Source organism: Chionomys nivalis, chromosome 10 (assembly GCF_950005125.1).
Source record: "Chionomys nivalis chromosome 10, mChiNiv1.1, whole genome shotgun sequence".
In the NCBI taxonomy this organism is placed as follows: domain Eukaryota; kingdom Metazoa; phylum Chordata; class Mammalia; order Rodentia; family Cricetidae; genus Chionomys; species Chionomys nivalis.
In genome coordinates this window covers 9,726,757-9,740,711 of record NC_080095.1, presented here as the reverse complement: position 1 = coordinate 9,740,711, position 13,955 = coordinate 9,726,757, and the positions used below count along the sequence as shown (strand labels likewise).

At 36.3% G+C, this 13,955-nt stretch overlaps 1 gene segment (V, D, J or C); it reads right to left on the bottom strand.

Moving 5' to 3' along the window:
- Window positions 1-5,532: 5,532 nt before the first annotated feature.
- LOC130882793 (immunoglobulin heavy variable 3-74-like) lies at window positions 5,533-6,100 on the bottom strand. The segment is given in 2 exon segments: window positions 5,533-5,888; window positions 5,995-6,100. Coding segments are annotated over 2 exon segments (402 nt in total).
- Between the last annotated feature and the right edge of the window lie 7,855 nt (window positions 6,101-13,955).

The following is a 13,955-nucleotide window of genomic DNA, read 5'->3' as shown; positions in this document are numbered from 1 at the left end:
AGGATGATCTTTAAGAGTTCTCTCCATTTGTCTGCAAATTTTATGGTTTCTTCTTTTTTTTTTCAGCTGAGTAATACCCCATTGTATAAATATACCATATTTTCTCTATCCATTCCTTGGTTGAGGGACATCTAGGTTGTTTCTCATTTCTGCCTATCTGGTTGTAGACATGAATGGGAACACAAATGATAAGGTAAGGTTGAGAAAGAGTATGGAGAAAAAGGAATGGAATTTGCGGACACTTAAGGGATGATGTGGAAAGAGTGGAGTGACATCCAGACATTTAATTTTAAAATAATATTAATTGTTAAGTAATAATTTAAATTATTTAAAATATTTAAATAAGTTATCGTGTTTTAATTTATGAACACAGTGTGGAAACATAAGCAAAACCAATTAACATGTTGTCTTATGTCATTATTTCTAGTTCAAATATGTAATATACATCATTGAAAACTTTTGAAATTTAAATCTCATCTGTATTGTCTGAACTGTAAAACTGGGAGTTTCACACATCCTGTATCTTCCACTTTGCACTTCATCCTCTGCTATTTAGAACAATGCTCTCCTTTCCAGGATGTCCACCTTTTCATACTCCATCTAACCAATCTAGATGCCCCTCAAAGGAAGAATGGATAAGAAAAGTGTGGAATATGTACAAATCAGAGTACTACTCAGCGGTAAAAAACAATGACATCTTGAATTTTCCATGCAAATGGATGGAAATAGAAAACATTATCCTGAGTGAGGTAACCCAGACCCAAAAAGATGAATATGGTATGTACTCACTCATAAGTAGATTCTAGCCATAAATAAAGGACATAGACCCTATAATCCGTGATCCTAGAGAAGCTAAATAAGAAGGTGAACCCAAAGAAAAACATATAGTTATCCTCCTCTAAATTGTAAGTAGAAAAGATTGCCAGGCAAAAATTGGAAACTTCGGGGTGGGGGTGGGGGTGGGGTAAGGGAAGATGAGGAGAAAAAAAGTTAGAAGGTGGAATGGGACAGTTGGGATGGAGGAAGGGTGGATATGGGAGGAGAGAAGTATATATCTTTTTTAAAAAAGATTCATTTGTTTATAATGTGTACAGCATTCTGCTTGCATGTACACCTGCAGGCCAGAGGAAGGCACCAGATCTCATTACAGATGGCTGTGATCCACCATGTGGGTATTGGGAATTGAACTCAGGACCTCTGGAAGAGCAGCCAGTGCTCTTAACCCCTGAGCCATCTCTTCAGCCGGAAGTATATATCTTAATTAAGAGAGCCATTTTAGGGTTGACAAGAGACTTGACTCTAGAGGGGTTCTCAGCTGTCCGTGGAGATGGAGCCTGAAATGGCCCTATCCTATAGCTATACTGATGAATATTTTACATATCACCATAGAAACTTCATCTGGCGATGGATGAAGCTAGAGACAGAGACCCACATTGGAGCACTGGACTGAGATCCCAAGGTCCAAATGAGGAGCAGAAGGAGGGAGGACATGTGCAAGGAAGTCATGACCACGAGGGGTGTGCCCACCCACTGAGATGGTGGGGCTCATCTAATGGGAAATCACCAAAGCAAGCTGGACTGGGACTGATGAAGCATGTGAAAAAACTGGACTCTCTGAACGTGTCATACAAGGAGGGCTGACCGAGTAGCCAAGGACAATGGCACTGTGTTTTGATCCTAGTGCATGTACTGGCTTTGTGGGAGCCTAGTCTGTTTGGATGCTCACCATCCTAGACCTGGATGGAGCGGGGAGGACCTTGGACTTCCCATAGGGCAGGGAAACCTGACTGGACTGGAGAGTGAGGATGAGGGGAATGGGGGAAAGGGAGGGAAATGGGAGGAGGGGAGGAGGTGGAAATTTTTAAGCAAAAATAAATTAAAAATGACTAAATGTCTGACACAGGTGATAGTGTGGAAAGTTATTTTTGATTTCTACTGTATTTTCTCATTATTAAACTTGAATAAGATACATGAGCATAATTCCTGACATGTAATATGGGATTCTCTCTGTATGCTGTGAATATATTTTGTAACCATTGGTTAATAAATAAGCTGATTTGGCCCACAGGCAGGCAGAATAAAGAAGCCAGGTGGGAAATCCAAGCAGGCTTATTGGGAGAAAAAGACCAGCGTTAAGGAGATGCCAATAGCCACCAGAGAAGCAAGATGTGTGGTAACAAGACATGAACCTCATGGTTAAACATAAACTAATAGAAATGTGCTAATTTAAACATAAAACCTGGGCATAACTATACCCAAGTCATGGGTCAAACAATTATAATTAATATTAAACCTCTGAGTGGTTATTTTAAAAGCAGGTGCAGGACCAGAAGGGATAGAAACCCCCAGCTACAAATGGCACCCAACCTCGTTAATGGATCCACATAAGACTTTTAAAAGCTTTCTAAAGATTCTAAGTGCAAAAAAAAAAAAAAAAAAAAAAAAAGGAGTCACATTGGGCACCCAAATTTCTCAGTGCTGGCCATTTCACATAGACACATGTCCAGACAACTGCCTGAGAGATGTAACTGGATTCTTATTGTCATGGGCTGGAACACACGGTAGATTCCTTCAGTCTCTTAATGTGATACAGTAAAGAGGATCCCATCAGCTGCCTGTGGGCTTAAGAGCACAGTTGTAGGGTGAAAAGCATAGCATAGCTACAAGATGTTTACTACTGCTTCCTAGAGTTGGGGCAGTAAACATGGCTCCAGGAGCTGGTGGTGAACATACCTCCACCATGTTAGAAAGCCAAATGGGTCAGAGTCAACAGCCAGAGTCTCAAATTTTGTCCTAACCATAGCATCTTAATGTTGTAAAAACTCTTCAGGTAAAATAAGAAAAGATTACAGATATGCAGTAACAGAGATTCATAAAAAATCCTCTAAAACAGTCAGAATGTGTTTGATAAATATGCAGTCTTGGGAGATAGAGGATACAGGATAGACATAGTCATAGATTAAAAGTATAATTTAGGTTGTTTCCAGTTTCTGGCTCTAACAAACAATGCTGTTATGAACATAGTTGAGCACATGTCTTTGTGGTATGTTTGAGCATAATTTGGATATATATCCAAAAGTGGTATTACTGGGTTTTGAGGAAGGTTATTTCCGAATTTTCTGAGAAATAGCCACAGCCACACTGATATCCAAAAGGCTGTACCAGCTTGCATTCCCACCATGAATGAAGGAGTGTTCCCTTTACCCCATAACCACCCCAGCATAAGTTGTCATCAGTGTTTTTGATCTTGGTCATTCTTACAAGTGTAAGATGGAATCTCAGAGTGGAATAATTACACAATGGAGTACTACACTGCAGAAAAGATAATGACATGTTGAATTTTGCAAGAAAATGGATGAAATGTCTGCTTCTGGCAGCAACAATTACTTCAAGAGCATAATGGGCATCAAAAAAGCCCCTTATGGAGTTTGCCTTCAATATGACAAGGCTATCCATTTGTTCAAGAATGTTTTGTTGCATGGACAGCTTTACAAAATTTTGTATAATCTTGAATGCAGGACCCATTAAATGATAACTGGGACTTGCCAAAAAAGGTGAGATAGTACGTCAAAGATCCTTCTTCAAGGAAGAATCTGTCAGACAATCTTCAAGAACCAAAAGAAAGAGACAGACAAATATTACCAAAATAGGAAAGATAGTTCTTCAGATTCTCTGCATCACTGAGAAACCTACCAGATAATGATAGTCTATAAGTTGAAAATGGATGCTCCAACATTATTTATGAACTTTGGGAGACTGTCCAGGGAGCTGTCATTTCTAGAGTTTAGTCATTTATTTAAAATAAATATCCTTGGTTGTGTCTTTGTGTGGTTTTGGTATCAGAGTAACTTCAGCTTCATAAAAGGAATTTGGCAATGACTTCTCTGTTTCAATATTGTGAAATACAAAAAAATAAAAAAATAAAATAAAATAAAATAAATATCCTTTTTAATTTCATAATACTGTATCTTTCTGGGATCTTTGATGTAGTTAAAGAGTAGATAGTTGTAATTATTTTCTTCCTTATTTAGGAAAAATAATAAATTAGATATAAAACTTTAGACTGATAAAAATAGGATGGATGGTAGAATATTTTATTTAATTTTGTCAAATACAAATACACTTAATCTTGTAGCTGCAATCCTTGCTTAATAACTGTTTTGGTGTATATAATTTTACAATAATGAAGTTAAAGTCTTTCTTTTTGATTAGATGGAAAGGGGGAAATTATGTGGAATATCTTTCTGTATGCTATGAATATGTTTTATATAGAGGCTGGAAAAGGAGACTGTTCTTCTCAGGGACAGCAAGACATGAAAAATAATGTTAAATGAATTTAGGAAGGTTGAGAAAAATGATCCTGAGAACAGTCCCCTTCTTTTCCAACTCTATATTTCTCATACATGAGGCCCAAACTGTCGTCCCTTTATTGGATATGTAAGTTTGAATAAGAAAGCCTCACATAGACTCGTATGTTTAAATACTGAAGTCTCACTTGGAGAAAATGTTTGGTAAATATTAGGAGATTTTATCTTGTAGGAGGAGTGTCATTTTGAAAAGTTAGATTATACTAAAGACTCATGCTATTTCAGAGACTTCTGCTTCTTGTTTCAGATTGAACTTGAGACCCTCAGCTGCTGTTCCAGCCACCAAGCCTTGACTCAGTCATAGTCCACTCTAATATTCTGAAGCTTTAAGCATAATAAATGTGTTCATTTTATGTTGCCTTAATCTTAGTGTATTTTCATAGCAATAGAAAAATAACCAAGGTAAATAGCCTTAGTGTTTTGCACTATGGTGAAGAATTCTGTGAATCTAAGAGAAATGAACTTGTTCTGCCAATGATCAGATTTTACCTCAAAGAACAATGTGACCTATGGTAGATTCACATAACAATGACAAATTGTGTGTTTTTGATTTTCTAGGTGGGTAGATCTCACTTTCATAAAGTTTTCTTGACAGGATCTACTTATACAAAATTCTAATATGAACCAAGATGAAAGTCATGGAATAATAAACCGAATGGACTAGAAACATACCTGGGTCTCACTGGAACCTGAGTGCACCATCCTCAAAGAGGAGAGAGGACATCCACATATGCTAGGATGTTTTTATGGAATTATCATGGTGTCACTTTCCTTTTGGTTTTCCCTAAAACATTAATGCTGCTATAATCAAAAAACATGACATGACCTCTGCCTAAAATATGAAAATACACAACAATGTCCATGTATTTTCTTCTCATGAAATTTCAAAGACTAATGTAGGGTACTTTGTAGTTGTCAGTTTACACTTTGTTCAATGGGAGACTTGCCTCATATGTTAAAATAGCACAAGAAGAACATATGATGTGTTGAGGACATTGGATCCCTTCAGAACTTACATGTGGAGAGAATTCCAGAGAATGTGTAAAAAAAAAAAATGCGGGTCAAACACCTGAGAAGAGTTCTTAGAATCTAATTATGTCTGCATAAATTCCTGGGATGAACCTGTATTCTGTGTCTTTTGCACCCCCTGGTGGGCCTGAGTGGCTTAACAGTGAGGTTTATGTCTGAGTGAACACTGAAGTTCCATCACTGTGTATATAGCACAGTAATAAGTGGCTGTGTCCTCAGATCTCACACTGTTCATTTGCAGGTAGAGAGTGTTCTTAGCATTGTCTCTGGAGATGGTGAATCGATCCTTCACAGATGGTGCATAGTTTGTTGTACTGCTGTCTTTATTAATCGCTCCAACCCACTCCAACCCCTTCCCTGGAGCTTGGCGAACCCATGCCATCCAGTAGTCACTGAAAGTGAATCCAGAGGCAACACAGGATAGTCTCAGGGATCCTCCAGGCTTCACCAGGCCTCCCCCAGACTCGACAAGCTTCACCTCAGACTGGACACCTGTAAACACAGAGAATGTTGTTAGTAAATTACCACAGAAGCTCTATCTTTTATATATCTTGTTCATGTTCACTAACACACTCAGTATCTCTTCTTCATAAATTACCTTTTAAAAAAGCAACAAGGAAAACCCACATCAGCACCAAATCCATTGTGTGTTTTGTTTTCCTTGCTGATCACTGAATGGGAAGACCTGGGCATTCAGGACTGAATTCTTTGTCTGAGCTTCAGAGTCAGGGTTTATCTGGTTTTAATGAGAACAGATACGCCTTATTTGCATACCTTCCTGCTATATAAGTTCTGTTGTTGAAGCTAAGAGATAGTGTGTTCTAATATGTTTGTAAATGTTCTGGGGAAGTCTAGCATTAAAAACTCTAGGATTCTGATAACAAAAGGAAATTTCAGTGTGTAAATTTATAATAAATATGTAAATTTAATATAAGAATAAGAATATAAGAATAAATGAAAAATATCATCTAACATGAGCAAGTAGGACTCATTCCAGAGATGAAGTAAAGTTTTACATATGTAAAGTTACAAACGTAATCCATAACACAATCACACTAAAAGACAAATTCCATATGATCATATCATAGGACTGAAAAATGAGTTTAACAAAATCTAGTATCTCTTCATGATAAATGCTGTGAGATTCTAAGGACACAAAAAATATACTTCACCATAATAAATGCAATACACTGGAAGCTCTCAAAAAACATCAACTGAAATTAAAAGAATTTATAAGCATTTCCACCAAAATCAGGAACAAGTTTATCCACTCTCTATATACCAATTCAAAACAGTACTTGAAGTCTTATCTAGAACATTAATATAACTAAGGAGATAAAGTGGACAAAATTAGGACTGGAAGAACTCAAAGTATCTATCCTTGTAGATTATATGATTGAATATACAACTAACCCTAAAATGCCCTCTGAAAACTCCTACAACTAAGAACTGTGATTAGTAAATATCAGGATATCATATAAATGCACAAAGATCAGTGATCTTTCTATATACATATGATAATGAAATTGAGATAGAACTTGACAAGGAGACAGTACATTCACAAGGGCCTCAAAAATATCTTGTGGTAACTTTAACCAAGTAAGATATTTGTACGATAAAAACTTTAAAATATTGAAGAAAAAATTGAAAAAGCTAATATTGATGGAAAGATCTCCCCCAGAAATGAATTAGTAGGATTAATACAGCTAAAATTCTCATTTTATAAATAGCAATCTACAGATTCAATACAAGCTTCAGCAATATTCCACCACAAATATTCATAATTGAAAGGACAATGTTCAGATTCATCTGAAAACAACAAGAACAAGAATTCAGGAAGTTAAAATAATCCTAATTAATACAAGAACTGTTGAAGGTATTACCGTCCCTTATATCAAATCATACTATAGAGCTGTGGTAATAAAAATAGCATGTCTTGGCATAAACCTGGCATGTTGATCAATGGAAAAAATTGAAGACATTTATGTAATTCCAAACACCTATGGACACTTGACTTTTTTTTTCCGAAAGAAGCCAAAAGTCCAACTAGAAATAAAAGGGAATCATCCTCAACAAATAAAGCTGGTCAAATTGTTTGGATTCATGTAAAAGAATGTAAAAAAAATATATTACACTTTCCCCCAGACACACAAAGATCCGGCTATAAAATGGAAAACATTTTTTACCAACTTCTCATCCATTATGAGGATAATTTCTTGAATATCTAAAGGACCCACAAAAACAGGGTATCAAGAACACAAGCAAATCAATTAAAATGGGATAGATTCAAAGTGAAAAGTCTCAAAAAGGTTGAGAAGGATGAAAAGAAATATTCAAAATTCACCACCATGAAGGAAAAGCAAGTCAAAAGTGCTCTGAGACTTAAATATACACTAATTCAGAATGTCCTATGTCAATAAAAAAAATGACAGCTCATTCTTTGGTCAAGTAAAGTAAGGAGCACTTATAGGTGAGAATAAAAATTTGTACAGCCATTATAGAAATCATAGTAGAGGTTCCTCAGGAGTGCAAAGAGATCTACCTCAAGTTTCAGCTTATTCATATACCTAGAAGATTTTGCAGCCTAAGATGACACTTGCTCAAACATATTTATTTCTGCCTAGATGTCCTTCGGTGGATGGATGGATAAAGAAAATATGGTTCATTAACACAATGGAATATTATTCAAATGTTTAAATTTCAAAGTCATGAAATTTGAAGACAGAGAACTGTATCTAGGGAAAAAGGCATACTGAATGAGGTAACCCAGACCACAAAATACAAACACGGTATACATGCCCTTACATGAAGATGTTTGCTCTTGAGGTTTACGTAAGTATGTTTTTCTCCACATAACCACATATGTTAGGTTTAAATTATGGGACTAGGCAGTCAGGTTAAATCTATCCAGGAAGTTGAAATGGAATGCAAAGTTATGGACTGGGATGTTGTGCAATGGAATAAGATCAAAGTGTAAGAGGATTAGAAGAGGGAAGAATAGAGGATTTATGGAGAGGGAAAAGTAAAACTAAAGGCCAATTGAGGTTCATATTGAAAACAATGGAATAGAAGCTGCTTAAATTGCATACATATATGAAGGCAATCTAAATAGAATTCCATATAACAGGGAAGATGAAAATGTAGATGGACATTTCTCATAATCAAATGAGGCCTCCAAGTCTAGGAATAGGTTTTATCTAATTGGATTATTGGCCAAGCAATTCCCATGCAATAACCAAACAACCCAGTCTACTGCTAAATATATGACTTGGTGTCCACATAGGTAAGGTAATATCGACAAAGGCTATACTTATACAAATCATTGAAAATAGATAACTTGAGCCAAGGCTTACCTAGAGTCTTCACCCCTAGTGATTAGTATTCACATGAACTCGAAGGTATTATGCCTGCTACCAGAGTAGAAAGATAAATTCCAATCAAGCTATTACTGTAGCATACACCTGAATGAAGTAGGTGTTAGCATAATACTGGCACAAAACTCTGTGGAATAATCAACCAATGTCTGATTTCCTTTAAGGATCACCCTATGAGATGAAATACATCTATAACACTGCTCTTATTGCCAAAAACAAGAGAAGAGACGGATCAGGGACCTATGGCAAAGTCAAATACTAGTTTTATTCTAAAATAACATAGCAAAAATTTATTCCCAATGGCATTCTACAATATTCATAGATCAGTGGTTACCTCAGTCATAATCAGACCTATTTCCTGCTTCATAACATAATTATAAGTATAGAAATCCATTGCCAGACAATATGCAAAGAGAGAGACACAATGCAACAGTCAATCCTAAATGGAAACTCTGTAGAACAGGTGACATATAGAATGTAACAGTCTAAAGAGGAGTGAGAGAACAATAGGGAATCTGGGTACTAATTGTGCCTGCCTTTTAATCTGAGCACTTGGGAGCCAGCAGTAGGTAAGTTGCTGTGAGATCGAGATCAGCCTGATCCATAGAGCATGTTGCATGAGTGTTCCAGGACAGCCAAAGTTACACTGAGAAACCATGTCTCAAAAGAAAGAGAACACCAGGAAAACAAGGATTGCTAAAAAATATCAATAGAATTAAGCAACTAATAAAACAGATGGAAAGCAGAATGGGAGCATGGTTTTAACAGCTACACATCATACAAGGGCTAAGATCCAGAGTTTACATGGCATTGCATAAATTAAATGTCAGAGAAATATAAGTGTCAAGCAACACACAGATAGATGACATAAAAAGACATACAATCGTCAGTAAATACTTTTAAAGGTGTTCAATATTCATAGACATCATGCTAATTCAAATTAAAACCACTTTGAAATACAAGCTTTCCCAAGTAGAAGTGGCTGCTATCAAAAGTCTGACAAATTTTTGAGATCCTGAGAGAAAGCAGTCCTCATATACAGTGGTGGTGGCAAAAATTAGTTCAACCATTGTAGAAATCTGATTGGAGATTTCTTGTAAAACTAAACTAGAACTAACATATGATCCTCATATCTCTATATTGGAAAAATACTCAGAGTATCTCATATCTTATGTATTTATATTTACAACCCTATGTTTGTTGCTGTTTTGTTTACTTCAGCAAAATATTAAAATTAACCAAGTTATTCATAAACATACCAGAAAATAATGTATATGAGTTACATATAATAGAAAAATATTGTTCACATCCAGTGAATAATGGAATTACAACATTTGTAGGAAATGGATGGATATAGAGTGTAAACTATTGGGGAGTGGTAAGTGAGTGTGGAGAGGGAACAGAAATTTATATTTAAAACATAAAAAAGTAACAAACCAAAAAGCAAAAGATATAAAAGAGTAACTGAAGTCACATAAACATGGATGATAACCCAATTTCACCTCATACAAAGAATCTAGACACAACAAGACTCTCTCACACACACACATACATGTGCATGTGTGTACAAAATAAATGTATCTGTGTTGCAGTTTACTGTGAAGCTTTGGCCTCTGGTATCCTATTTTGGTCCAAAATCAACAAGAAAAGGACCCTCTACAAACACTCCACGTGGAATGAGACTGGGCAGCCTAGTTTCTTCATTCTAATTAGGCACTCTCTTGCTGGTTGAGGGAGATAAGCCTCAGATTTCTATTCTGAAAACTTTGTATATTGCAAATTTGCATATGACCAGGTAGTGAACAAACCTGGATATATGATGTATTATACAAAGATCCATGATGACTTCAGGTGGGTCAACCAGTCCCTTTCTTTGGCTGTTTTCCATGGCTTCATGCTGGTTGTGTTTTCCCTCAAACCCACAAATTGATCTGGGTCCTCCATTATGCATCTCATAGTCCCACTGTTTTATCCTATGTAACACAGCAAATGTGATCTATGACATCCATTCCTCATGTGTCTGTCATATTGTGTGCTCAGAATCAGTGATTTTTTTCTTTCCAGTGGTTAGTTCCTCTGCAAACTGGGATTTATTCATCATTCCTTCCCTGCATAATGGTTCTAATAAGTGCTATTTTTGAACTCATAAGATCATATGCATTCCTATTCAGTGTCCTGAATTCTTGAAGAAACAGAAATAAAATACATTTTAACTTAAAATGATAAAATATGTGTCCTCTCTTTATATAAATCATGTAATTAAAGGTATAAATTTGTAAAAGAGCAAGTGGTTAATGGTGAGGTTTGGAAGAAGTTATATACTTACATTAATATATAATTTAAAGATACATTGTAATAAAAAGTTGAAGGATAGTTTATTAAAAAGAGTAGTTATATATCTGGTGAGAATGATCAGTGGTTATACACATTTCTTTAAATCCAAAAGACCAAGGTTTGATTTCTATCACCAACCTCATGTATATACTATCACTTATAATTCTGGCTCCAATGGGAGGCAAAGCCTTTGACCTCCTTAGGTACCTACAATCATGTTCACATACCCTCACAAAGAAAAGGACACAATTAGAAGAATCCAAGTTTGAAAACAATGAATATTTTAATAGCAAATCAACTTAAATGAAAAATCTCACACTAAAGCAATATCCAGATTTATTTTTAGTAGTATAGGAACTAACAATATATCTGTACTCAAATGTGAAGAAATACCAGCATATACCATTCATTTTGGATAATTTAAAATCTCATAAAAAGGCTTGCTTATATGAATCTGATTTCTGTTATTTTATTATCTAGATTTAACAAGAATGAACATCATTACAAGAATCTGATTCTACCTACTTCAACATTTGATGCTTTTAAAGACATTAAAAGAACAGCAATACATTGAGAGATACAAACATAGCTTCTAGAATCATCAGAAACAGAGTTATGAAAAACAAGCTTGGGGTACAAATATGAGAGATGTCTTACATCTGACTTAAAATTGTTTAAAAATTTTTTCATTTATTTTGGATTTGGATACAAATGTATGCTAATAATGAGGAATAAGTTAAAACAATTACCACAGGCTACAAAGCAAAAACTGTGGGTCAGTGACAGAGTATATAAAATGAATAAAATATTGCTGTGAACAAAGACTGGACTTTGCAGTATCAATATTCTTGTAGCACAAATACTATCTGTCAAAGGAAGTCAATAAATGTCAGTTTCAAGGTACTGCAGTTTATTCAGCACCTTGGGCAGGGAGAAAAAGCCTGGCCTTACTGGAAGTCCCTTTTGAGCTTTTAAGCACTTGACTCAAAGGACACGCTTGGAACCAGAGAAATTTGGCATAGCCTGATGTTATACTCTGTCCCTTTGCAATATAATATTCTCACTCTGTTGGTCAGAGAATTATAATGGCTCCATATACACTTTGTCAGGGATAAAGTCATGCTTAAAAGGCACTCAATTACTTATACTTGGAGCATATGTCATTTCAGAATTACGTAATTTTCCAATAATTTAAGATTAAGATTTGAAGTCATGTTTTCTTCTGTTATTGGCATGTGGATTATATAAGAATGGGTGGGAGCTTAGCCTATTTGGATGCTCACCTTCCTGGACCTAGATAGAAGTGGGAGGACCTTGGTCTTCCCGCAGGGCAGGGAATTTGGATTGCTCTTCAGTATCGAGAGGGAGGGGGAATGGAGTGGGAGGAGGAGAAGAAGAGTGGGGATAGGGGGAGGAGAGTGGGGGGAGGGGGCAATATGTGGGAGGAGGGGGAGGGAAATGGGAAACGAGGAGGAGGCAGAAATTTTAATTAAAAAAGAATAAAATAAAATAAATAAAAAAAAGAATAGGTGACTTCTGACAAGTGAAACAGTTGGTCTTGCAAAGCATTTAGATGTAGCCCTTGCCAGATATTGATCTCTCTTGTGATAGATGACTTAAATTCTATGTGATGTTAATTGATTTATGGACTGAGTGGACACAGATGTTTCACAATCAGTAACATAGCTTAGAATCTTTGTGTTAGGTGTGTCTCTTCATATCTCACACAGAACAAGAGACACGATAATTCTATTCTTATATCCTCTTGCTTCAAACTATCTCACTGTAGCCTTGTTCAGAACTACATGCATATTTCTGATGGAGGAAGGTCATTGGTTAATTAAGAAACTGCGCTGGCCCATTTTATAGGCCATCCCTTAGGTGGGTAGAGTAGACAGAACAGAATGCTGGGAGGAAGTGAGGCAATTGCCATGACTCTCCTCTCTGGGTCAGACACCATGAAGCTCTTGCCCAAGATGGACATATACTAGAATCTTCCCACTAAGCCACCACCTCGTGGTTCTATACATTATTAGGTATGGGTTTAGGAAAGATATGAGAGTTAGCCAGTAAGAGGCTAAAGCTAATGGGCCAAGCAGTGTTTAAATGAATACAGTTTGTGGGTTGTTATTTTGGGGCATAAACTAGCCAGGCGGCTGGGAGCTGGGTGGCAGGTATCGGCCTGCAGCTCCTTCTACATATTTCTCTATGGGAGCATATAAATATATTCACTGTACCATTCATAGGTATATTAATTTCAATTCAAATCATTGTTTATTATTTAATTCTAACTCTTCATCATGCTCCAGTTTTGTGTGTAATCACTTGAGTAACCACTTAACTGAGCAGAAACCTGACAATGATAAAATTTTCAGTGCTGGTTTCTCTTCTTTTACCATTATTCAGAAATCAAAGAAAGCCATACATCTCTTGTTCACACCTCATGTTCCCTGGTTCGCATCCTCTTTTCCTTGCCTACCTCTATGGGCTTATTTATCCTTCAGTCTCATGGAAAAGGGAATAAACTTTTCACTTTTAATCTCCTTCAAATTCATCCAAATTGTGTAATTAAAATCAGTGCATGCATGTTAAATGCTGAAAGCACAGCATTGTATTTTATTTATTTTTTTATTAATTAATTTATTTAATTATTAAAGATTTCTGCCTCTTCCCCGCCACCACCTCCCATTCCCTCCCCCTCCCCCAGTCAAGTCTTCCTCCCTCCTCAGCCCAAAGAGCAAGCAGGTTTCTCTGCCCTGTGGGAGGTCCAAGGACCACCCACCTCCATCCAGGTCTATTAAGGTGAGCATCCAAACTACCTGGGCTCCCACAAAGCCATTACGTGCAATAG